At 40.5% G+C, this 24,071-nt stretch overlaps 1 protein-coding gene across 2 annotated transcripts; it reads right to left on the reverse strand.

The window, feature by feature from the left end:
* Positions 1 to 2,217: 2,217 nt before the first annotated feature.
* On the reverse strand, positions 2,218 to 23,308 carry adam10a (ADAM metallopeptidase domain 10a). 2 transcript variants are annotated; one of them, XM_052063777.1, is made up of 16 exons: positions 22,873 to 23,307; positions 18,355 to 18,505; positions 12,117 to 12,235; positions 11,477 to 11,632; positions 10,643 to 10,743; positions 10,326 to 10,484; positions 10,154 to 10,246; positions 9,435 to 9,612; positions 7,950 to 8,113; positions 7,672 to 7,855; positions 6,746 to 6,896; positions 5,691 to 5,874; positions 5,495 to 5,606; positions 5,153 to 5,373; positions 4,947 to 5,073; positions 2,218 to 4,047 (listed from the first exon to the last, which is right to left on the reverse strand). In XM_052063777.1, the coding sequence occupies exons 1-16, from the start codon at positions 22,922 to 22,924 to the stop codon at positions 3,956 to 3,958; spliced, it is 2,244 nt and encodes a 747-aa protein (XP_051919737.1). In that variant the 5' UTR covers positions 22,925 to 23,307; the 3' UTR covers positions 2,218 to 3,955. The 2 variants fall into 2 exon arrangements, with proteins under 2 accessions (XP_051919737.1, XP_051919738.1); XM_052063778.1 differs by lacking the exon at positions 18,355 to 18,505 and having other exon boundaries at positions 22,873 to 23,308.
* Positions 23,309 to 24,071: the final 763 nt, after the last annotated feature.

Raw genomic sequence — 24,071 nt, forward strand, 5'->3', positions numbered from 1 at the left:
TGTATAGTAAGGCGTTTTAACAAAAAAAAAAAAACAACCATGAATAGTAAGGCGTTTTAACAAAAAAAAAAAAAAAAAAAAACGACCATGTATAGTAAGGCGTTTTAACAAAAAAAAAACAACCATGAATAGTAAGGCGTTTTAACAACAAAAAAAACCCGACCATGTATAGTAAAGTGTCTTTAGCCAAAAAAAACGACCCTGTATAGTAATGCGTTTTTAGACGGAAAAAAAAGACCATGTATAAGAAGGCTTTTTTTGACGAAAAAAACACCATGTATAGTAAGGTGTTTTTAGCCGAAAAAAACCCGACCATGAATAATAAGGCGTTTTTAGCCGAAAAAAAGGACCATGTATAGGGAGGCGTTTTTGGACAAAAATTTTAGCCAAAAAAAACGACCATGTCTAGTAAGGCCTTTTAGGACAAAAAATGACCATGTATAGTAAGGCCTTTTTGGACAACATTTTTAGCCGAAAAAAAAACAACCATGTTATAATAAGGCGTTTTTAGCCGAAAAAAACGAGCCTATATAGTAAGGTGTTTTTAGCCCCCAAAAAAACGACCATGTAGTAAAAACCACCATATATATATATATATATATATTTATGTGTGTGTGTATATATATATATATATATATATATATATATATATATATACACACACAACCATGTATATATATATATATATATATATATATATATATATATATATATATATACATGGTTGTTTTTCTTCAGCTAAAATCGCCTTACTATACATGGTCGGTTTTTTTTGGCTAAAAACACCTTACTATATATATATGGTCGGGGTTTTTTTCGGCTAAAAACGCCTTAAATACATGGTCGTTTTTTTGGCTAAAAATTTTGTCCAAAAACGCCTTACTATATGTGGTGGTTTTTTTCGGCTAAAAACGCCTTACTATACATGGTCGATATTTTCGGGTTAATACGCCTTACTATACATGGTCGTTTTTTTCGGCTAAAAACGACTGACTATATATATGGTCGGTTTTTTTTTCAGCTAAAAACGCCTTACCTTACATGGTCGTTTTTTCAGTCAAAAACGCCTTACTACATACATGGTCACCTAAAAACGCCTTATTATACATGGTCATTTTTTTCGGTTAAATATCGCCTTACTATACATGGCCATTGTTTTTCGGCTAAAAACGCCTTGTGTACATGGTCGTTTTTTTCCGCTTAAAACGCCTTACTATACATGGTTATTTTTTTCGGCTAAAAACACCTTCTTATACATGGGTCGTTTTTTTTTTTAAACACCTTACTATTCACGGTCGTTTTTTTCCGGCTAAAACACCTTACTACAGTCGGGTTTTTTTGGCTAAAAACGCCTTTCTATACATCACTGGTGTCAAACTCATTTCACATGGTGGGCCACATACGGCCTCGGTAGATGTCAAGTGGGCCGCACCATTAAAACGATACCATACTTTGCTATAAACAACCAAAACATCGGTTCATCCTGAAACAAACCAGGGCTGAAATGTGGACATGGTTCCAACAACGGTATTTATAAACACTCAAACTTGACAAATTTGAACACTATTCAGATTCATCATCCGAATAGCAATTCTGGCGTACGTGAACCGATTCATTATTCTGAAAAACGCTTGTTTCTAAATACATGAAATAAACTTTTTACTTTGGATCGTGCAAAATGGTTAATTGGTGATCATCTCAGCTCACAATGTGCTATTTTCTTCTCAAACAGGACATGACTAATACAGTATATAAACATGAAGAAAAACTACTCTATTTTAAAATGCATTGTGACAACTTACCTGTGCCACAACAAGCCCTGGTCTCCCCTACTTGGTTATTTTTATGTATTTCTTTTTTAAACATTCAAATTTTCTTCTGTGGTGTGTGAAAAGATTTATACTTTACTTTAAGCTTTAGAAATAACCTTGTTTTTTAATGAGCAGTTGGGCTCTCTATGCTATTTTCAAGTTTTTTCATGTTGGTCGCAATTTTTTGAGGTGGGACTTTATAAAGTTTGAGAACCACTGCAATGAGCCATTAAATGCCTCTTTGGGGAAACTGCTGACATGACATTGTCCAAAAATTGATGGCATCTGGCAAAATTCACACGCGCGCGGATGCACACGCACGTATTATTATGCTCAGTCGATATTGAGAGCCAAGTGGTTTAAGTACATCCAGTAAATCTGATTTTTTCTCCAAATGCAGTTCTCATGGAGTTGGGAAATTTCATAGCTTTATTACATTTGCAATACCACATCTAAAATGTTTTTTTTAATGGAAGTGAGGTGGCCAAAAATGGCCAGCATAAGGCAATCTTTTGTAGTAGTTCAAAGGGAATTCGGACAATACAAAGAAAACAAAACATGTGAAATAAAGATTACAATACAAAAAAAACAACAAACAAACCACAATGGACATGAACATTTGGCGGGTAATGTTGCAATTATCAATTTAGAATGTTTCACTCAAAAGTCCAGTGTAGGAACAAACACAAACAAAGCTTCAAACATTTTCACTTACAATTGGATTCAATACAAGTACCAAAAAAAAAACAACCCCTCAACCCATCAATATAAAATAGCAATTTTCCTTGTATCCATTTGATTGAAAACAAAAAGGCACTTTTCAGTGAAGGAGTCTTTTCCATTGTCTGAACTGCTCAGTAACAATCCTCACACAACAACAAACTGCAGTGGTGCGTGACACAACAATGGACTAAATAAAATGTTTAGTTTGCTCTGCCAGAAGCCAGCTTGTGGTCTGCACATAAATCAGTGCTTTTCCTCCAGCATGAGACATAAAACTCTTTCATTGGCAGATTTTTGTGTAACTTGGGTAGACAGAGCAAGGATGGATGAATGGAAGGTTTCTATTTAAAATTACTTGCCACTACTGGGATGCGAGATAAATCTTCTGAGGAATGGACACAAAAAAGGTGACAAATGTTCATCAAGAAATGTCACCATTCGCGTCTATCACAATAAAAGCTTGATGTAAACAAAGCCACGTCAACATTTAATCCGCCACCGTAACGCTCATCTAACATTCCAGACACAACCTTTCTCAATTTGCTATTCGTATTCGAGACCAACATGGAGTATGTATCGAAAGCTTCTCTGGGGACCAGGCGCCAGTCAGGAAGTGCCCGTAATTTCCTATGAATAGTTATCATTTGTTCATTTAAAAATGTGCTTTTTAAACAATCATCTCTAAGACTCCAACACGTCTGTCAAAGTATTGGAGCACGGTTGCCAAATTTTGCTGTGGACTAAAACATCAAAAATGCAAGATGAACATCTCAAGATTATATTTATATAATTAAATCGGGATGGGGAACAACAGTGATTCTCCAAGTGTGGCGCTAAAACCACTAGTGGTACGTGGACTCCAGTAGTACACTAAAGAATTACAGCTCAGTTGTATTTCAACATTTGAGTACATCAGCATTTAAATACATTTGAATTGGATCATTATTTTAGGTAGTTTTTGGAGGGTTCGGGATGAGAATAAAAAATAAAAACATTTTCATTTTGCGTCAGTCAAAGTACAGTCATGCGTAAAGAATAAAGGCGATATGTTTGAAAAGCGTGATTGGCAGGAATAAGACATGTCAGTGTTGATTGGGGAGTAAAATGCTGAGTTTTACTTGCAGTCCTGCTGCGGGCTCAGCGAGGAAGAATAAAAAAGTACAGTTGAAAGGATAGTTGATAGTGAAGTGAGGCCGTTGAAAGGCAAGCTTCCTCCCTCCTTTCTCTCAGGTAAAAAAAAAAAAAGTCACATTAAAAGCATAGTAAGGCGATGGTATCTTGCTTGGCCCTGCATCACTTCAGAGACGTGGAATCGTGGCAGCTGCTGTTAAAGACTTGCAGTAAAGGTACAGGAACTCTTTGGGAGTCAAGTGCTTCCGGTGTAGGCACAAGAAGGGTGCAGTAGGCTCAGAGCAAAAATCTCAGGGCCCCATGCGCCCCATTTGGTAGTTCTCACCACTGGGACGATAACGTCGCGCAGGGTTGGCATGGTGCTGCCTTCTCCTCAAGGTACCTACAAGGTAACAACAGCTCAGTTCAATTGGGTTCACACTTGGCATTGTTGACCAGCGGCTCACTGGTTTCAAGCAACTTCACTTACATTCATACAGAAACAAATAAAACAAAATAGGGGTTGTTGTACGCACTTGAAATTATCATACATTGAAACCCTCAAATTGATAGTGGACTGGTCACAGAGAAGATAAAATAGTATTATATCAGAATTATTAATTTGAGACACTCGACATCAAGTATTGTGCTTCATAAATGTACACTCAACCAGGTTAAATAGTCACAAACCAGCAAAATTACAATATGATGCAGCACTTAATAATTCAATTACCATGACAAAATGTAATACTGTGGACAATATTCATGCTTCTTTTTATTGACTATTTTCGTCATGTAATTCGGACTGGACTCCCTCAAAAGAGCATCAAACAGCTGCAGCTCATTCAAAATGATGCAGCTTGGGTTTTGGCCAGAACAAAGAGATCAAACCATATTATTCCAGTCATAGATTCCAAAACAATGAATCTGTGTACATATGTCGGTGAGTACTGTTGTAAGATCCGTCTGCAAGTGTTGCTACAACATATGTTCAAACAGAAGTTGTTTAAAGTTTTCTAATGATTAGAACACGCTATTTTCACGATCCTGTCTAATTGTGTCCTAGTTTTAATAAGTTTGAACTTTCCCTGCAAGGGAATCACAAGAACTGATGGTGGCCAGTTGTTCACTGCTGCCATCATGTGGCGAAATGCCTGATGTACACTTGCAAGTCAAACTTGCAGAGAAAAAAAAAACATCCACCAGGGGCGAGGGCAACTCGAAAATCTCAGTTTGTGGCACCTATACCAGATGCCACTGTATTTGAATTTCCAGCGTGCGTCTTGAGGCTGCGTGCAATACCTGGCAGTGGCCTTGGAGGAGGCAGTTTAGGGTTGCTGCTAGGGGTGTGGACGCTGCAGACTTTGATGAATCCAGCCATCAACAAAATAAGAGTGATGCCCATCAGAGCCACTGCCCACCAGTGATGCTGCAACACGGACGCATATGGAATGAACAAAATATACATACACGACGTGAAGTAGATGTGTCAGATCCAAGACACTCACCACTATCCACTCTGCAATGGTCTCATAGATTTCTGCATTGAAGATGGCTTTCTTAAGCCTTGACAGAGGCCCGTCAGCATCCACCAGACGACACCTCATGAACACATCGCAGTAGCCCTTGAAATCATTGCACGGTGAGCCGGGTTGCAGATTTGTGATCTTTCTGTTGAAGAACTTGGCCCATTGTTCCGAGCCTGAGCTTCTACAGGTGCTTGGGTTCACTTTAGGGGTGGGGAAGACAATTTGTTTCCTGAACATCCTGATCCTTAAAGCTTTGAAGTTACGATGACTGACACCATCATGCATTAAAATCCAAGGACGTTTTTCAGACTGTAAACTCACTTTTTTCCATGCAGCACACATGACAGAGTTCAGCCGGCTCGTCCTTTTCATTCTCTCTCGCACATGTGCATTCTTCTAGATTGTACTTCTCACAAATGGAACCTGAACAGACCTGCACCAATTAAGTGGATAAAGGATGGTTGAAATTAAAATCAGTGTATTCCAAATACAACACGTGAAACAGAAGGTCACATACCCCATTGACGCAGACTTGCGTCTCCTCGTGGCAAGAGGTGAAGTTTTCCTTTGGGAGAGAAACAGGACAGTCGGCGCTGGCTCCGCTGCACATGCCCTGAAAAGAACACTCAGACTCCTTCCTGCACGCATCAAGTGTGCTCTTAAAAGAGCACGTCTCAGTGCAGCATGGGCCTTGGCTTGGGCTGCGGGAAAAGGGGTTTTATTCGTTAGACAAAGGGTTTGCTTTTATTCTAATAGCCACAGTTTGATTGAGACCAAAACCTGATACACTAGTAGCAGTGTAGACTAGTTGATGACACGTATGCGCCAAGTAGCATTGTCAGCATGCTGACATCTCACATGTACAAATCAATGTAGAAGTTGAGACATTCTCATTTTCGACACAGGTATGCAGTCTCGATATTGAGTTTGTGACAGCTAAACCAGGAGACCATTGTCTCCTGGGTTCCTTGTGATGCATGAAATGTAGCTTAAGTGTGTTGGCAGTTCCTGCAGATTTCCAACTGGAACATTTCATTAATATTTGGGATATATTATTTTAGTGTTTCCTTTTTTTTTGAGCAGTGTAGAACAATTCAGTCCCGCGCTAGGTTTGTAATTGCCCCGAGATGCCACAAAATGGCTGTGACGTATGGTAAGTGAAACCTGCAATGATTACTGAAGTAGAGGAACATAAATTAGATTTCTCAGTGAATCAAAATAGACAACGGTGTATGCTCATTATTTCGATACCTTTTCACAACTTGCAACTAAGGCACATATTTATAGCTTGGCTTTTGAATAACTTATTTATGTACTGTACTTATTTGAATTCCTTTAACTCAAGCCTTTTCATTTATTTGTTCATTGATTTTTGTGTTTTGTCATGGGGGGCCCTCCACGCTGGGAGGTGTGGCGGCTGTCATTCAGCGTGGATTGAAATATGAAATATGAAATATGAAAAGTGCTATATAAATAAAGTTTGATTGATTGATGTGAAACGGGAAAATATGTATGCGTACTGTAATGATGAGCTTGTTGGAACCAGTGCTGTGTGCATTGATCACATCTGACCTGCAGATCTTTCCAGGTTGGAGTTTACACCTTTTGTCCTCCACTTCATTGGCGTTATAGCAACATGGGTCCGTACACTGATCGCTGTAGCCGCAGTCACACTCCTCTTCGTCCTCCACAAGTCCATTACCACAGATAGGTTCTCCAGACACTGCGCATTCAGACACAATAAAATGAAAACAAAACCCCAACAGGTTGAGAAAAAAATGATTTATCCCCTGGGCCACTTCATTCATTCACTGCCATGGACATCAATAGCCTTCAAGTGGATTCCAACAGTTCACTGCCATCAATGTAAAAAATGTTTTTGAACAATATTTAAAATGGATTGTATAAACAGTATTTGTCGCCATAGTTATTGGAAAGTGTGCTGCAATTGTGAAAAAAAGCATGAATGAATAACAAACACCATGTAAAACAGCTAACAGAATAACATATGGACAACTACATTTTTTGTTTATTTCAATAAAAAGGAGCAGAGAAAACAATTTCAAAATTCTGCCCCTTTTTACAGGAAATATTTACATTTAACATTTCAATTTCCCTTCTAACATCTGCATTTAAATACATTTACCAATTTACAATTTAAATTTCCCTTTAAGCATCTCTTTAAATGGATTTACTTGGAGAAGCGAGAATAATGTGCCCCTTTTTATAAAAAAAATATTTACACTTCAATTTTCCACCATATGATTTTCAGATTTAACCAATGATTTAAAATGGGAGTTTGTAAAGTACCAAAATTACAACTGCACGCCCCCCTTGCTTCTCTTGGTAGTTTGACCGCTTGCATTGTCAAATAACACAATAGTGGCTCTTGAAAGATGCTGTGTTCTGGGGAGGCTGGCAGTGAATGAGTTAAGGGCTCAGAAAGTGGCACAGAAACATAAAACAAGTTGATACACACTGAAAGGGTAAGGATTTACCGACAAAACAGTCATTCTTTTTCACTGCCAGAACGGCACTCATATTGCCGATGCTGCACATTGAAAACTTGTTATTGTTGATCTTGTCTCCTGAAGTGGCTCGTGCATACATTATGTAATTGCCCATCTCCTTTTGGGCTTGATTGGAAGACTCTCCCGGGGTGCACTGGAGCCCAGAGTCATGCTGCCAATAGAGACAAATGTGTTGCTGGTGACAATGCCGAAAGGTCATGTCACACGTGCCGGCATTTTGAGGGGCTTTGTGTGTTCCTACTTACAGGAGAGCCAAAGCTGTGTCCGACCTCATGGGCGAAGGTGATGTGCGACACCTTAGGGGGCACGTGCGAGGCATAGTTCTGCACGGTGATAATGCCAGTGTTCAAGGACTTCCTCTTCCCATCGGAGTACAGTCTGTTTTTCTCACAGATGCCTCCTGAGCTTCCTGTGGTCAGAGCAACACTGAGTGATTATGCTCCTGCAAACAGAGGTCAGTTTCTAGTCATGGCTAGCGATCCTTAAGAAAGCAACTCCAAGGAACATTCAAGCAGCCTCTTCCAAGCTCTTCAGAGGAAGCCACAGCAATAACAAATGACAATGTGGGTTTTTTTTATAGCATAATAATTCACTGTTCAATCTGTTCCTGCTGCAGTTAATTTCCCCAAAAACTAACAGACAGACGCAAGCCTGCACCACCAGTTATTACGCTATAACATCTCCCATCATTTTGTGGGTGGAATTAATTAGCATTAAAAAGACACTTAAATTCATGTGACTGTTTTTTTCCCCTTTTTTTTAAATTACTGACTTGACTCACCAAGTTAGAGAAATGCTCTCCTGCAGATGGCAATGTTAAACAAAAGGTCTAGTTTTCAGCAAGAATGGTTTGTGTACGGTATAATTACGTAGTAACTACAACCAAAATGAAACAGCACTCGTTTTGTTATTCAATGTCGCTGTCCTTTCAACTTCTGCGTGGCCATTACGCAAATGTAGGCTGTACACTTTTAAGTGTTTTTTAAGTTGCTGGGTTTTTTTTCGTGTAAAAGATTTATCACTTTTTGCCATCTAGACATTTTAATGTATTAATCCTTCAAATTAGTCCTTTTAATTATACGTTGTTTGCACAAATGTGTGGGTTGTGCAGCAACTTAAACGATGACAATTTTACATACCGGTACTTTCAGTACAGTTCTATACTACGTTTTATTTTGTATATTACATTATTTTTAAAGCCAGCAAAAGGTGCTTCCATTTCTTACATTAAAATGATATTCTTCTCCATGCTCGGCAGGTGGTATCTACTTCTTAAAATCAAAATTGCCTCAATCATTTGATCCATTGCAGTGCAGTAAACAATTCAGTGGCTCTTTTTGGAAATTACAACCGTTACAGGAAATTGCAATCTTGTCCAAAAATCGATAAATGTTGTAATGTGGTTAAAAAAAAAAATGAAAATGTTTTTGCAATACAGCAGTTAGCAAAGTCCACAGTGCTTTCCTGTATTGCACAAAATTATGTTGTTATTTGGGAGGCGGTAATGTCCTCCAAATCACTTCATCCTCAAAGTACTTTAGCAATATGCAGTATTTTCGTTGATGTGTATTTCATTGTGGTTATACACGCCAGATTGTGGCTGTACTTTTTTTATACAATTACCTTTACTCGTTACCATGCAAATATTGCTCACAATACTAAGCAAACACAAATCTATCCAAGATAACACAGGAAGTGACTCTCACTCAGATTGCATGTATGTGACGAACCTGCAGGAGAGGCAACCCAAGCCAGGCCAAGAACGCCTTCGTCAAAGTCCCTGTCAGTGAAGACGTAGGCCAGGCAGTAGTCATCGTGGTTCTGTTCAGAGTTGAGCTCCAAAAACTTCTCTACTCCAATGTTGGGAAAACGAAATGGATTGTCTGTCTGGTCATTTGTGGTGTTTATCTAAGAGGTGAAGTCATCAATCAGGACAGAAATAGTTCTTCTAGAAAGGCATCCTGGGATGTACACACAATCATCACAGTAGTGTTGCGCATGACTAAAACAGAATAAAACGAAATCTCGACTTTTTTTTATTATTATTATGCTGTGATAGTGTTCTCCTTCTGAAGTGCTGAGATTGGGCGGTGCCTTTTTGGAGGCTGTCAAAGATTTAGCATTTAAATATTTTCATGGTTGTGTTCAAATGTTGAGAATTGTTTACAAATTAAAAAGTATTACAGTATTAGAAAGTATTCTAAGTTAGTAACTTAATATTTTTTTAAATCAACAAAAATACAAAGAATTTGCAGGTGTTTTATCAGCTACTATGCCACTGCTTTTACTGATGTTTTTTGCATAGTATCACTTTAGTTGCTGTATCGAGGTACTTCATGCAGGTATAAAAAAGGAGTTAGTATCATATCACATACCACTTTGTATCACTACTCATCCCCAGACCTTGCATGTAAAAGCTCAACACAGCTTTGCGAGAGATACAACTCACCCTGATCCTTTTAACCATGAAGCCGATATTTCGGATGCCTTTGAAGTCTGTGATCTGGTAAATGGAGTTCATTGCCTGAACATGGCTGGAGATCTGTGACCAAAGTTAATTCATGGTCACGCATATTTGAGACATCTAAAATAACACGTCTTGCTCGTCTATACGATAATACCTGTGCAATGACAGCTTCTCGAGTGCCATAGTATTTGTAGAAAAGGTGGTCGGTCTGAATATAGAGCTGGCAGGTATTCTTATCTTCCGCCACTGCTCTTTTCCTTCTAAAAATGACAGGACCGTAGTGTCTGTCGTCGACATGATCACTATTTGGACCCTAAACAAAAGAACATTGAAGAAAAAAAAGATATTAGGGAAAAAAAGCATACCGTACATCCAAAATGTTTGTAGAGGAGTGAGTGGTAGTGTAAAGGGAATTGATTTAATCATATGTGTAAGGTGGGACGATGCAATATTAGTAATGTTGCCACTTGCTCTGACAGACGGCTCGACCGCAGATGCCTGGTACGTCCTCATCCTTTCAAACACTGATGGATCAGCACAGCCTCCATCAGAGCCATATTTATGAGGATAAGCTGGTAAACAGGCAGAAAACAAGGATGTGAATGGTACTAACCAACACTGCAACGTCTGAAGTCTCTGCAGTCCGACTGGAGAAGTCAATTAGTACAAACCTGGAATCTCCGACGGGATAAAGATATGCTTGTGATTATGGTTACACTGTTTGTTGACATGAGTTGCTGTAAAACTAAGCTAGTTTTATTAGCCTGTCCTTGATGTTTTGCAGGTTGTGTTATCCTTAAGCTAGCAAATTTTCAAAGTTGTGTTGCGTTTGGTTAACTAGAAAACGTGAAATGCCCAAAAAAATATAAAAATAATTAGGCTGAGGTACATCTCGCATCTCCAAAAAGTCAAGTCAGGTACCACTGTACATTCACAATGCCTGTACATTCTTTCATTTGCACACGAAACTATTCAGCGGTGAGCTATTTGGATGCCCTGAGGCAGGGTGGGGCCCCTGTCAGACTCATTCCAGTCCATTGGGTCTTTCATCACTGTGTACTAATTTTCATTCTAGTGTTTTATCAGGCGCACTTATTTCTTGTTTGACCTCTGCTTTGTTTTATCCTTCTGTAGCTTTTATGATGGTTTGGTTGGATTAAATACATTTGATACATGTTATATTTATATATGTATACAGTGGAATTAAACCCTTAAAATCTCATATGGTAGCTTTTAGTATCAACAAACAAAACCATAGATTCAGTGTAGAGAGAGAGAGAGAGAGAGAGAGAGAGAGATACTTACTAATGTCATCCTCATGATAAATGATGGAGTGAAAGGGGACATTCTTCTCCAAGTACCTTTCTGAGGGTTCAATGTAATATATTCCTTGCTGCGTTTTAATGAAGCCCTCGAATCTCCCGTTGATCACAGATCCGTGGCTCAATGTCCCATTTTCACCTGAAATACGTCGGACACCAAATGAAGCAAAGTTAAGGAAACTGTGAGTGTGCCCAATGGTGGCATCGTGATAAATAATATTATCTTATTGGCCGAGTGTTGCATTATATTGCTAATTAAAACAGCAGACATGATGATTTCATGCTGCCTGATATAAATGTTTCTCATAATACCACATTCTTCACATTCAATGATAACAGAGCCTCACCCTAAAATGCAGCGATTAGTAATATTATGCACGGTACATCATCTCAGATAACATGAAGATAACTATTCTAAAGGAAGACCCTGAACAAGGAGAGAATGTATCGGGTCTCATTCTGTTCCGTCCCATTGCAGACACACAAACCTGACAAACAGGATATAGGGTTCATTTGAACTCTGCAGACGACACACACGGGAGGGGTGCGCCCAAAAGGGGAATCAGTCGAGAACACAAGTTAGTAAGTGCTTGTATGTTGTGCTGTGATAAAAATACACCTACCCAAGAGTTTGCCACTGTAGATATGTGACGTGTCAATTGGTTCCTCCTCTCCTGACACCTCCATGACAACATCTGGAGAAAACACTGATCTGTCCCTCTTCATCTGCAGGTTGAAATGTCTAAATATGGCATACAAGTACAGTATTACGTGTAGTTAAAACAATAAATGACATTATCATGTAAAGTAATCTGCTCTTGGCAGTATGGGACCAAGCCCTGCCGTGAAGAGTGAAAATCCACAATCTGACGGCCCCTTAAAATACGGTTAAAAAATAGACGCCACAAGATGACAACAACGCAATTGAAGTTGAGAGATCATAAAGCATGAACACCATGCATTTAGCATGAAAACAATGACGAACCCTTGTTAAACAAACAATTGTATTCAGTGTGAAATAATCCAACACAAACAAACCAACTTCACATGAGGCTCATCAATAGAATTAGCTATTGGTACTTTACGAGCACAAACTGGCTTGACATCAGACATGGGCAAACGATTATGGACACGAGAACTTCACACAAACGGTATGACCGTAAGTCACTGAATTGAACGTTTGGCATATCCAACACAAAAATAAATAAAATGGAATACATCCGAAGAAAACTATGCAGGCTATTCATACAGTATCAAGATGGAAGAAGCGAGAAACATGATTTCACCTTCGACAGTGTATAAGATGAATTCAAGGGCCACCAACAAAACTACCATCTCAAACGCAGACCTGGACAACAATCAATAAATCAATCTCGATTATGTCTACATACATAAACATACAGTGCCCTCCATAAGTATTGGCACCCCTGGTTGAGATGTGTTTTTTAGCTTCCAATTATTTTATTTTTTTTCTAAATAATATGGGACCTTAATGGAAAAAAAGAGAAAAATCCAACCTTCAATACAAGTGCATTTATTCAGTGGGGAAAAAATCCCACATAAAGAAATAATTATTTGACATCAAATAATGTGTGTCACAATTATTAGCACCCCTGGTGTTAATATTTTGTACAACCCCCTTTTGCCAACAAAACAGCACCTAATCTTCTCCTATAATGTTTCACAAGATGGGAAAAGACAGAAAGAGGGATCTTCAGCCATTCCTCTTTGCAGAATCTCTCTAAATCATCCAGAGACCTGGGTCCTCTCCTCTGTACTCTCCTCTTCAGCTCACCCCACAGGTTCTCAATGGGGTTGAGGTCAGGGGACTGAGATGGCCATGGGAGGAGCTTGATTTTGTGTCTGGTGAACCATTTCTGTGTAGATTTGGCCATATGTTTAGGGTCATTGTCTTGCTGAAAGACCCAGTGACGACCCAGCTTCAGCTTTCGGGCAGAGGGCAACAGATTTTGATTTAAAATGTCCTGGTATTTCAAAGCATTCATGATGCCATGCACCCTAACAAGGTTCCCAGGGCCTTTGGAAGCGAAACAGCCCCACAGCATCACTGACCCACCCCCATACTTCACAGTGGGTATGAGGTGCTTTTCAGCATGCGCATCTTTCGTGGTACGCCAGACCCACTTAGAGTGTTTGTTGCCAAAAAGCTCAATCTTGGTCTCATCTGACCAAAGCACACGGTCCCAGTTGAAGCCCCAATACCGCTTGGCGAACTCCAGACGCTTGCGTTTATGATTGTGAGTGAGGAAAGGTTTTCTCCGTGCATGCCTCCCAAACAGCTTGTTGGCGTGTAGACAGCGCCTGATGGTTGATTTGGAGACTTTGTGACCCCAGGATGCTACCATTTGTTGTAATTCTGTAACAGTGAGCTTTGGAGATCTTTTGATTTCTCTTACCATCCTCCTCACTGTGCGTGGTGGCAAAATAAACTTGGCTCCTCGTCCAGGCTTGTTTACCACTGTTCCAGTTGTTTTGAACTTCTTAATTATTCCTCTCACAGTGGATATGGGCAGCTGCAGTTGAGTGGCAATCTTCTTGTAGCCTCTGCCTGACCTGTGAAGGTCGACGCACATCTGCCTCACTTGTATGCTGTGTTCCTTTGTCTTTCCCATGTTTAAGAGTGGATAAGAGAAATGGCCTCGGTGTCACGTCATATTTATACCCCAGGGAGACAGGAAGTGATGAATTACTAATTAAATGTTCCTACATACTCTGGTAAACTTTGTAAACTACTGTAGAAATGACAGAAATGCTTCAATTATATTTATTTCCTGGGAATTGTTAAGGGTGCCAATAATTGTGGAACAGGTGATTTGATGTCAAATAATTATTTCTTTATGTGGGATTTTTTCCCCACTGAATAAATGCACTTGTATTGAAGGTTGGATTTTTCTCTTTTTTTCCATTAAGGTCCCATATTATTTAGAAAAAAAATAAAATAATTGGAAGCTAAAAAACACATCTCAACCAGGGGTGCCAATAATTATGGAGGGCACTGTAATTCATTTCATTTCCCCGTCTTGAGCAATCAACTTCAGATTTTTATTTATTTGTCTCTAGGAGCTTTCTCGGGGGATTTATTATATGTCCTTGGTAGAGTGACTTGGAGCAAATGTTCTGTGTTAGGGACAATATGAAGTGCAACCTATTTTCAGCCAGAATAGATGTCAACTGACCAGAAACTATCGAAGCCATTTTTGGCTATCTTTGGACATTAGCATTGTGTTGTCCACTTAGCTTGATGCGAGCAAACAATGCAAAACACCATTGACAGGCTAATTGTTAGAATCAATAGCAGCAGTTTTCGAAACAACTGGCTGTGAGAGGCTGCAGCACCATCATGACCGTGGTGAGGATGAATGGCTCAGACAATAGATGTTGAAATGTTGGATGGATATTTAAATACAAACGATGGAGAAACACATGTACACAGATAATATAACAAGATAACATAATATTACTGAGTCACAGTAGTAGTAAAAGAAGAAATACTATTCTTCGTTTGTGTCTGCATGAATGCTCGATGAGTGTGTGGAATATCTCGTGATGGTAACCAGATACACAGAGCCAGAGTTCAGACTTCATAATCCTCGCTTTCAAATCACATCCCACCACATCACATGAAGTGCACATGAACTATGGAGACGTGCCCAAACCTGAGGCAATGCAATGACTGCTCACAAGGCTTCTTTATTTTAACACAATGTAGCAAATAAAATCAAGTCAAGTCAACAGTATTTATAGAGCACTTTCAAACAGCCATCGCTGCATACAAAGTGCTGTACATGGAGCAATTTAACATGCACAATAAACAGCAAGACAAATCGGTAATAAAAGGCGGTAGAAAGAACCAAACAGTAAAATCAAGAACAAATCTAAGTCATGCTGAGTCGAATGCCAAAGAATACAAGTGAGTTTTAAGGAGGGCTTTGAAGATGGGCAGCGAGGAGGCTTGCCGAATGTTCAGTGGGAGGTCATTCCAGAGATAGGGACCAGCAACAGAAAAGGCTCGATCCCCTCTGAGCCTCAGTTTAGTTCTTGGTACTTCTAACAAAGTCTGGTCCACAGACCTGAGGCGCCGGGCAGGTGTGTAGGGGCGGATGAGCTCAGAGAGGTAAGGTGGCGCGAGATTATTCAGAGATTTGAAAACAAAGAGGAGGATCTTGAAAATAACTCTAAAAGGAATGGGGAGCCAGTGAAGGGATGCCAGAGTAGGAGTTATGTGCTCCCTCTTACGAGTACCAGTCAAGAGGCGAACAGTGGCATTCTGGACCAGCTGAAGGCGCTTAATGGAGGACTGGCTGACTCCAAAGTAAAGGGCATTGCAGTAATCGAGCCGGGATGTGACAAAGGCATGAATTACTGTCTCAAAGTGTTCATGTGAGAGGAGAGATTTTATTTTGGCCAGCTGTCTAAGGTGAAAGAAGCTGTATTTAACAACAGCACCAATTTGCAGATCGAGTTTGAAATCACTGTCCAGTTTAAGGCCCAAGTTTGAGACCATTGATTTTAGATAAGGTAAGATAAGATAAAATGGTTGAAAAAGTCCAACATCAACTACAATGATTTCCATTAGTGCGTCTGTGTCCACTAATGGAACACAATAGCTTCTGAGGTTTGTGTCACTAGAGAGAGAAGTGAGAACGCTCTAGAAGCGGAAACATACAATTAAGTACAGCTTGACTAACAAGGCACTCCTTCTGAAACTCATTTCATATGCCGGGTATTAGTGTGAGGAATTTCAAGTCCTGCTACAAACTGAAATATTTATGGCATGCTGCCCAATCCTGGAAGGTTTAAGATCTGAACGAGGGACCTTGAAAAAAGCCATGCCAAGAATTCTGAGTATTATGCTGGCATTTTCCCACCTTATCAATCGCAACTGCGAAAATAAAAATTCAAGACATATTCCAGACACCGCACCAAAAAAATAAAACAAGTCAATGAACAGATCTTTCACTGATTTATAGCAGTGAGGGGTTAAGGGGGGAGTAATAACCAGCATCGACTTGAGAGAAAAAAAAACTCACATTCTGATCTGAATTCTTGTGTGTCATGTTCATTTATACCAGTAGAATATTTCAATACGAACATGAAAAGAATGTTTATTAATTTATAATGCACAACAGGGGTTGCCAAAGTGATGCCTGTGGCGGCATCAGACAGCTCCCAAGGACCACATGAGAAATTTTAATTGTAATTTTAATCATATAAATGATTAAAATGAATGATTAATAACATACAGTAACATCATCATTAGAGCTAACTTATCCAAATTTGACGTTACACGTGCATGGCTTTAAACTATACAGATATGATGAGGGGGCTCAGCGTTGCTCTACTCGGACAAGCAGCAGAGTGATGAATTATTCAGACACGGGACAAATGCTAAAACCACATCATCAGCTCACAGTCAAGACTACTCGAAATGCAGCGCAACCCAGACAGCCTCCAAACATGTCTTCAGAATCTAGAGTGTTCAAAATACCCTCTCCCCTCCAAAAGTATTGGAGGAGTGCGGCCTCTTCCTTCATTTGGTGGTCAACATCATAAGACAATTCGGTATTAATTGAACGCTATAAGCAGTCAGGCATACAAATACCAAATGAAGGTACTCTCATTGAGCATGGACTCACGCTCAACTAAGCGCATGGTCAACTGGAGCTGGTGGAGTCAAAGCTCCTGACATCAACTCACTAAGTGAGGCCACAAATGACATGTCCTGTAGTTTAACTTATTCCGCGATAGTTAGCATCTTCCTCTTCCTTTTTGGCGACTCTTTAAGTGCCTTTGCCGGTGCAGAACGTTTCCTCAGCATTGTGGGTGCAGAACGTTTCCTCAGCATTGTGGGCTTTGTCATGGAGACAATTTGGCAAGCTGTATGACCAACGATGTGTAGACTTATCAACAGTACATTAGGTATCGGGAAAATTAACTATTCTGTGTTGTTTAGAAATTCATCAGGTCTTGAAGCAGTTGAGACAAAATGGCAGGCACTAACAAGTGCTTTGCAAGATAAAGAAGACAGCTTTGTGAAATTGAAGTACATCTACACAGACCTACACCATGGCACAATGGCAATCATCATCCCATACTATAGAAAAGCAATAAACCATGATTAATTCTGTGTACTGATTATTTTACCATTAATATTCCCCATGGTAGGTCAACGACATTTTGTAGAATGTTCATCCCTGGCGTATATTATTTTTATCTTATCAGTGTGTGTGTGTGTGTGTATGTGTGTACACACACATACAAAACATCCTTAAAAATTTAAGAAAGCAAGCCAATTTGTCCACATTTTTGTGTTAAGTTGAGGCAAGGTAATTTACCAGGAACATCAATAACTCACTACCTTCTTTATTATGTAATTACCAGGTTAACGACATGACATATCAAAATATTTGCAAGAGTACAACAGAAAAATGCCAAGGAAGGATTGCTCATTAATCTAATTTGGATCAATGCCAATTGTAAAGAACTTCCTTCCTGAAGGTTGTCACTCACTAACATTTATGCATTACATAGGCCTGGCGAAAGGATCCAAGCACTTGCTAATGTAGAGATTCCTGAGAAAATAAACTGTTGTGGGAGCAACAACTGTACTCTGATTCTCATCTTGCTCTTAGCAATTAATTTGGGCACTAAAAACCTTCGAGGAATCATTCTTTTCTTGTAATATATGATACAGTTGTATCCAAGTATGACATGAATCAATTTCTGTTTTCAGTAAATCCCACGAAGTAATGGGGTTAAACACAGTCATACCATTCCGAAAGACAGCGTGTGTGCGCCTGAAAGAAGTAATGGTGGGTGTGTGGTTGTTTTCCAACTGACCTGCCGTGTGAATGGAAGTTCAGGTGCAGGGTACCGTCTTGAGGTGAGAGTGCCCGCTTAGCTCTCTGGTGCCTCATGTGCAGGGCCTCAGTGTCGTAAGATAAACCCTCATAATGGCCTATGTAGTTGTTCAAGGGTCCTTGCAACAAGGCTGCAAGAAATACAAAGGCGATGTAAAAATTTCAGACACAAAAGGAACATTTTTCACCGATATCCCGTTGGGCAGTTCAAGTGCCATTTTATGTAAATATCTAATCAACCAAACAAACAGACCAGGTGCTATAAATGAAGAAAATATCCAGAAAACAGCGGTTCTGGCTGAAAATACTTTGTAAATGCCATTCATCAACAGTGAAATGACACTGGACAGAAGATTTATCCATCCATCCATCCATCCATCATCTACCGCTTATCCGGGGCCGGGTCGCGGGGGCATCAGCTTTAGCAGGGAAGCCCAGACTTCCCTCTCCCTAGCTACTTCTTCCAGCTCTCCCCGGGGGATCCCGAGTCGTTCCCAGGCAAGCTGGGTGACAGTCTCTCCAGCGTGTCCTGGGTCTTCCTCGGGGTCTCCTCCCGGTGGGACATGACCGGAACACCTCACCGGGGAGGCGCTCAGGAGGCATCCGAATCAGATGCCCAAGCCACCTCATCTGGCTCCTCTTGATGTGGAGGAGAAGCGGCTCGACTCTGAGCCCCTCCCGGATGACCGAGCTTCTCACCTTATCTCTAAGGGAGAGCCCGGACACCCTGCGGAGAAAACTCATTTCAGCCGCTTGTATCCGGGATCTCGTTCTTTCGGTCACGACCCATAGCTCGTGACCATAGGTGAGGGTTGGGACGTAGATCGACCGGTAAATTGAGAGCTTCGCCCTTTGGCTCAGCTCCTTCTTCACCACGACAGACCGATACAACGTCCGCATCACAGCAGACACTGCACCGATCCGCCTGTCGATCTCCCGCTCCCTCCTACCCCCACTCGTGAACAAGACCCCAAGATACTTGAACTCCTCCACTTGGGGTAAGATCTCCTCCCCGACCCGGAGGGGGCACTCCACCCTTTTCCGACTGAGGACCATGGTTTCAGATTTGGAGGTGCTGATTTTCATCCCAACCGCTTCACACTCGGCAGCGAAACGCTCCAGTGAAAGTTGGAGAGCCCCGTTTGAAGGAGCCAACAGCACCACATCATCTGCAAAAAGCAGGGATGTAATACTGAGGTCCCCAAAACGGACCCCCTCAACGCTTCGGCTGCGCCTAGAGATTCTGTCCATGAAGGTTATGAACAGAATCGGCGACAAAGGGCAGCCTTGGCGGAGTCCTACCCCCACTGGAAACGATTCCGACTTACTGCCGGCAATGCGAACCAAACTCTGACATCGGTGGTATAGTGACCGAACAGCCCGTATCAGGGGGTTCGGTACCCCATACCCACGAAGCACCCCCCACAGAACTCCCCGAGGGACACGGTCAAACGCCTTCTCCAAGTCCACAAAACACATGTAGACTGGTTGGGCGAATTCCCACATACCCTCAAGGACCCTGCTAAGGGTGTAGAGCTGGTCCACTGTTCCACGGCCGGGACGAAAACCACACTGCTCCTCCTCAATCTGAGGCTCGACTTCCTGACGGACCCTCCTCTCCAGCACCCCTGAATAAACCTTACCAGGGAGGCTGAGGAGTGTGATCCCTCTGTAGTTGGAACACACCCTCCGGTCCCCCTTTTTAAAAAGAGGGACTACCACCCCGGTCTGCCAATCCAGAGGCACTCTCCCTGTTGACCACGCGATGTTGCAGAGGCGTGTCAACCAGGACAGCCCCACAACATCCAGAGCCTTGAGGAACTCCAGGCGGATCTCATCCACCCCTGGGGCCCTGCCACCGAGGAGCTTTTTAACCACATCGGTGTGGTTAAAAAACGTATCTTTGCGCCATCAGGGCTGGAAAGTCCGGCAGTATGTTTACCTGACGAGTAAGAATGTGGGTTGTTTTTTTTCCCAGGTTTCGTGTACAAGATGACAACACTGTCCAAACGATCCTCATTTTAAGTGTATATTTAAAGAGTGGCCAAAAATAACCAGCGTAACTACAGTACTTGAACAAGAAGCCAATATACTATAAGTGCAATTTCACAACGTAAAACAGAGTTGGTCATCCATGTGTTTACACATGTGATGAATTTGGTAGGATAACACAGTATTTGGAAAGTATAGTACAATGGGTCAGTGGTCATGCTTAACAGGCTTGTTTAGCTTACACGTATGCCACCAAGTTAATCCTACTGGCTTTTGTATTGACTAGTTTATTGTTCTTTGTGTGGTCTTCGAGCAACAACAAAGTATGTGGTCCATTTAAACCTCAAACAAGGATCACATGAGAAGAAGCACATCAGGTGATTTGAAGATTTTTTTTTTCTAGGAGAACTGAAGGGCACTGTGTTCGCTCAGTGGGTCCACTTATGGAATTATTGCAGCAGCTTATTGCTGCAGCAATTCAATTTTTTTATTAGATTTGAATTTTCTCCAAATTATCCAATTGACATTTTCATTTATTAAACAAAAAAAACAAAAAACGTGCGGGTCAAGTGAGGGGCAATTATTGTGAAAATTTGGTGTTGCATCTTCACATTTCACACTATAATACCTGTGATTTTGAGTGGGTGGCTCTAAAAGGTGGAGCGTGGCCTGCTGAGTGTCATCTGAGTCAGCGAGTCACGTGTTTATTATGTTACCGTTTTATTCCATATAGCGTTTGATACCGCATCTATCCTTGAACACTTGTGGGGGCATTACAATAGCCTAACTAGTGGGTTAGGCTATATAACTGTAAATGAGCTAACATCGATACCTATCGTAAACATGTTGTTGCGGTAAGTTACTTAGTTCTGCTTTGCAGAAGATATGTTATTCTGTCTTTAACACACTCTTTTCAGTGTGGTGCTATTGTATATTTGCCAAGTTATTTCTGAACTGAGTCTGCAGTGACGCGTAGCCATGTAGAAAAAATATTTTGACTGGAATTACTCAAGTTATCCAATTAATCATTTCAGCCCAAATTTCAATCCAAAACAAGTGCTTTGAGAATAAGTGGAACAGGGTTGCAAGTTGGCTTTGAGAATAAGGGATGAAACCTTTTGGAGTGAAACAAAGAGTAACAATACCAACATCAAATCTAAAGCCCGAGAGATTCTACCTTGCCAGGCTGCTTTGTTGCTTCATAGTAAAGCTTCCATTTAGCAAGGGCCTGACAGGCAGAGGCTGATACAGGCTCGTAGCAACTTGTCAACAGAAGAGACAAATGTTCACACAACCAGATTCCTCTACCTGTCCTCAAGACTTAGACAATTGTCAGAAAGCAATAAGCAGTGCTTTAATAATGAAATGTGTTGATTTTGTAAAATTCAAAACAAAACTGGCCACAAGGCTCACCAAGACTAAGCAAAAATTAGAATTTTTAATGTATGCTGAATTCATGGGCTTTTACAACATTCTGGCAAGCTTCAACAACATTGCTTTGAAATTAAAACTTTCCCTCGCAGATGAACACATTTGGCTAAGCATTGTTGACCTTGTTTTTTTCTGCTTTAAGGTTACCCCAAACTATTGACTTGGATAGAGACCGAGCCCTGCTGCAAATAGCAAAAATCAGCAATTGACGAGCACCCAAAAAGGTTTGTAATTGCTAATGGATGCCACAAGACAGGTGTAAAGCCCTTTTTCCCTATTAGACAAGGCTGCGGCCTGACTGAATGATGCTGTGAGGACAGTGGTGTTTTTCAGCATGCCGGTATCACCAGTGTTGCTTTAATGGGACTATGTAATTGCTGTGGTTGTTGTTGTGCCTATTGTTCTCTCATCCATCTTTATCAACCCTTTGCTGCTCTTCTGCTTCTCTATTTCAAAAATTGAATGAAGTCTTCCCCTTTCTTCCTTGACACCATATACCACAAAAGGTTGTCAATGTAAAAAAGGAGACATGACTGAGCACTGTAGGCAGTAAGCTTACTGCACATGAAAGGCATTGTATGGTCTCTGAATTAAAAGAGACTACAGTATATGCTAAAATCAACACGTCCAAACAACTCTAGAGGACAGAATTAAGATTTCAAAAAAAATCCGTTGGGCTCCCTTCAACAATGTACTGATGTTTTTCCCTATGAGTCATCTTGTTTTCTCGTTTTATTGAGAAAGCAGCTGTATTGTAAAGTATCACAATAAATGTTAAGTATCACAATGTTTTCCCCATACCATTTGCCAGGTCACATGTAATTAAAACATACAACTATAAAATAGTTAAACTTCCAGAGAACAAAACATTAAGGTGGAATAATCACAATGAGAGAGCTAATACAGAAATTGTATGTAGGTGCGTAACAAGACACAGTCCTACTAGTGTCCTTAAACTAGATACCAAAGATATCAACGGCATTTTCAAATGCTCAATGCTCATAAATTCCTTCCATCGCCTATCAAGGGTGAAGACAGTTCGGAACTACCTGAAAGTTCGTTAAGAAAAACTTACCTGAGGTATGGAGAATGCAGCAAAACGTGAGGAGCACTTTAACCAATATCATATTGAACAAACCTTTAGATGGAAGGGAAAAAACTTAATAGGCGAGGTTAGTAAGAGTTCGGGTGAATTTTTAGGTGTGTCGAAATAGTGGCGCTTCCTAGTCTTGCTGCTCATCAACCCCTTTGACACCTCTGCGTTCCTCTGGCAGAGTGACGTCACGTGTATAACCACCGCCTCCCTTCCGACAGTTTACTATAATGTGTTTGAGGACAGACCTAACGTCAAATTAAAGCACTCCACGCAGTAAGAAAAAATGTCCAAACAAAAAGGGGCACGCGACGAAACAGGTTATTGTCTTGAGGCGTGACATAACAACACGCAACGTCGCTGTATAGCGATCTGTTCACGCCCTCTTTGTATACTTCCGTAAATCCTAACTTCCGGGTTTGACAATTTGGGGAGGAACAGTCGAGACCTCCTAAAGCTATACAGTGTATATTATACAATACAATAGAACTTCATTGTGTTTTTTAATCTATTACTACTATTATTGCTTTTATCAAACTGATATTATTCAAAGTAATAATTACGTAGTGATTTTCAAGAAAGACTTTGGGTTGATGTAAATAAGGTTTATTGTAATTGTAACGACTTTTCTATCCTAAAATGCAGAAAACAACTCAAACATGCAATAACGCACTATTTATATTTAGTTGTTAAAAACACGTCGATCCTATATCGTCTGAACAGTGAGGGAGCGATGAGCAATGTCTGTACACTCAGATCAGTGTATACAGTACTGCAAGAAATGCTGACTCCCAGCGTTAGTAAATAGTTCGTGCATCTAAATTAGAAGGTTAATCTAAAAAATCTTGGTTCAGTGTTTTGAAACCCGTTTGATATTTTTTCGCTCTCCTAATATGTGCTGAATTGTTTCAGTAATATCACGCGATTTCCCCGCACTTTTTAAATAAATTGTATTTGTCAAAGTAGTTTTAACGAAACATATCTGACATACTTTTACTACTTTTGGATATAGGAAATGCCGTTAGAGCCAACATTCTGCTCCCGGGTGTTTTATTTAATCTGCAGGAATTTATTGCTTGGGTGATGGATTTTGGTTCGTCAGAAACACTTGTGTCACCTGACTTTTTAGCCACATTTAACTAAAAGAAACCAGAGAGTCACGTGACTGCATATAGTCTTCG

Source organism: Hippocampus zosterae, chromosome 4 (assembly GCF_025434085.1).
Source record: "Hippocampus zosterae strain Florida chromosome 4, ASM2543408v3, whole genome shotgun sequence".
NCBI classification, from domain to species: Eukaryota; Metazoa; Chordata; class Actinopteri; order Syngnathiformes; family Syngnathidae; genus Hippocampus; species Hippocampus zosterae.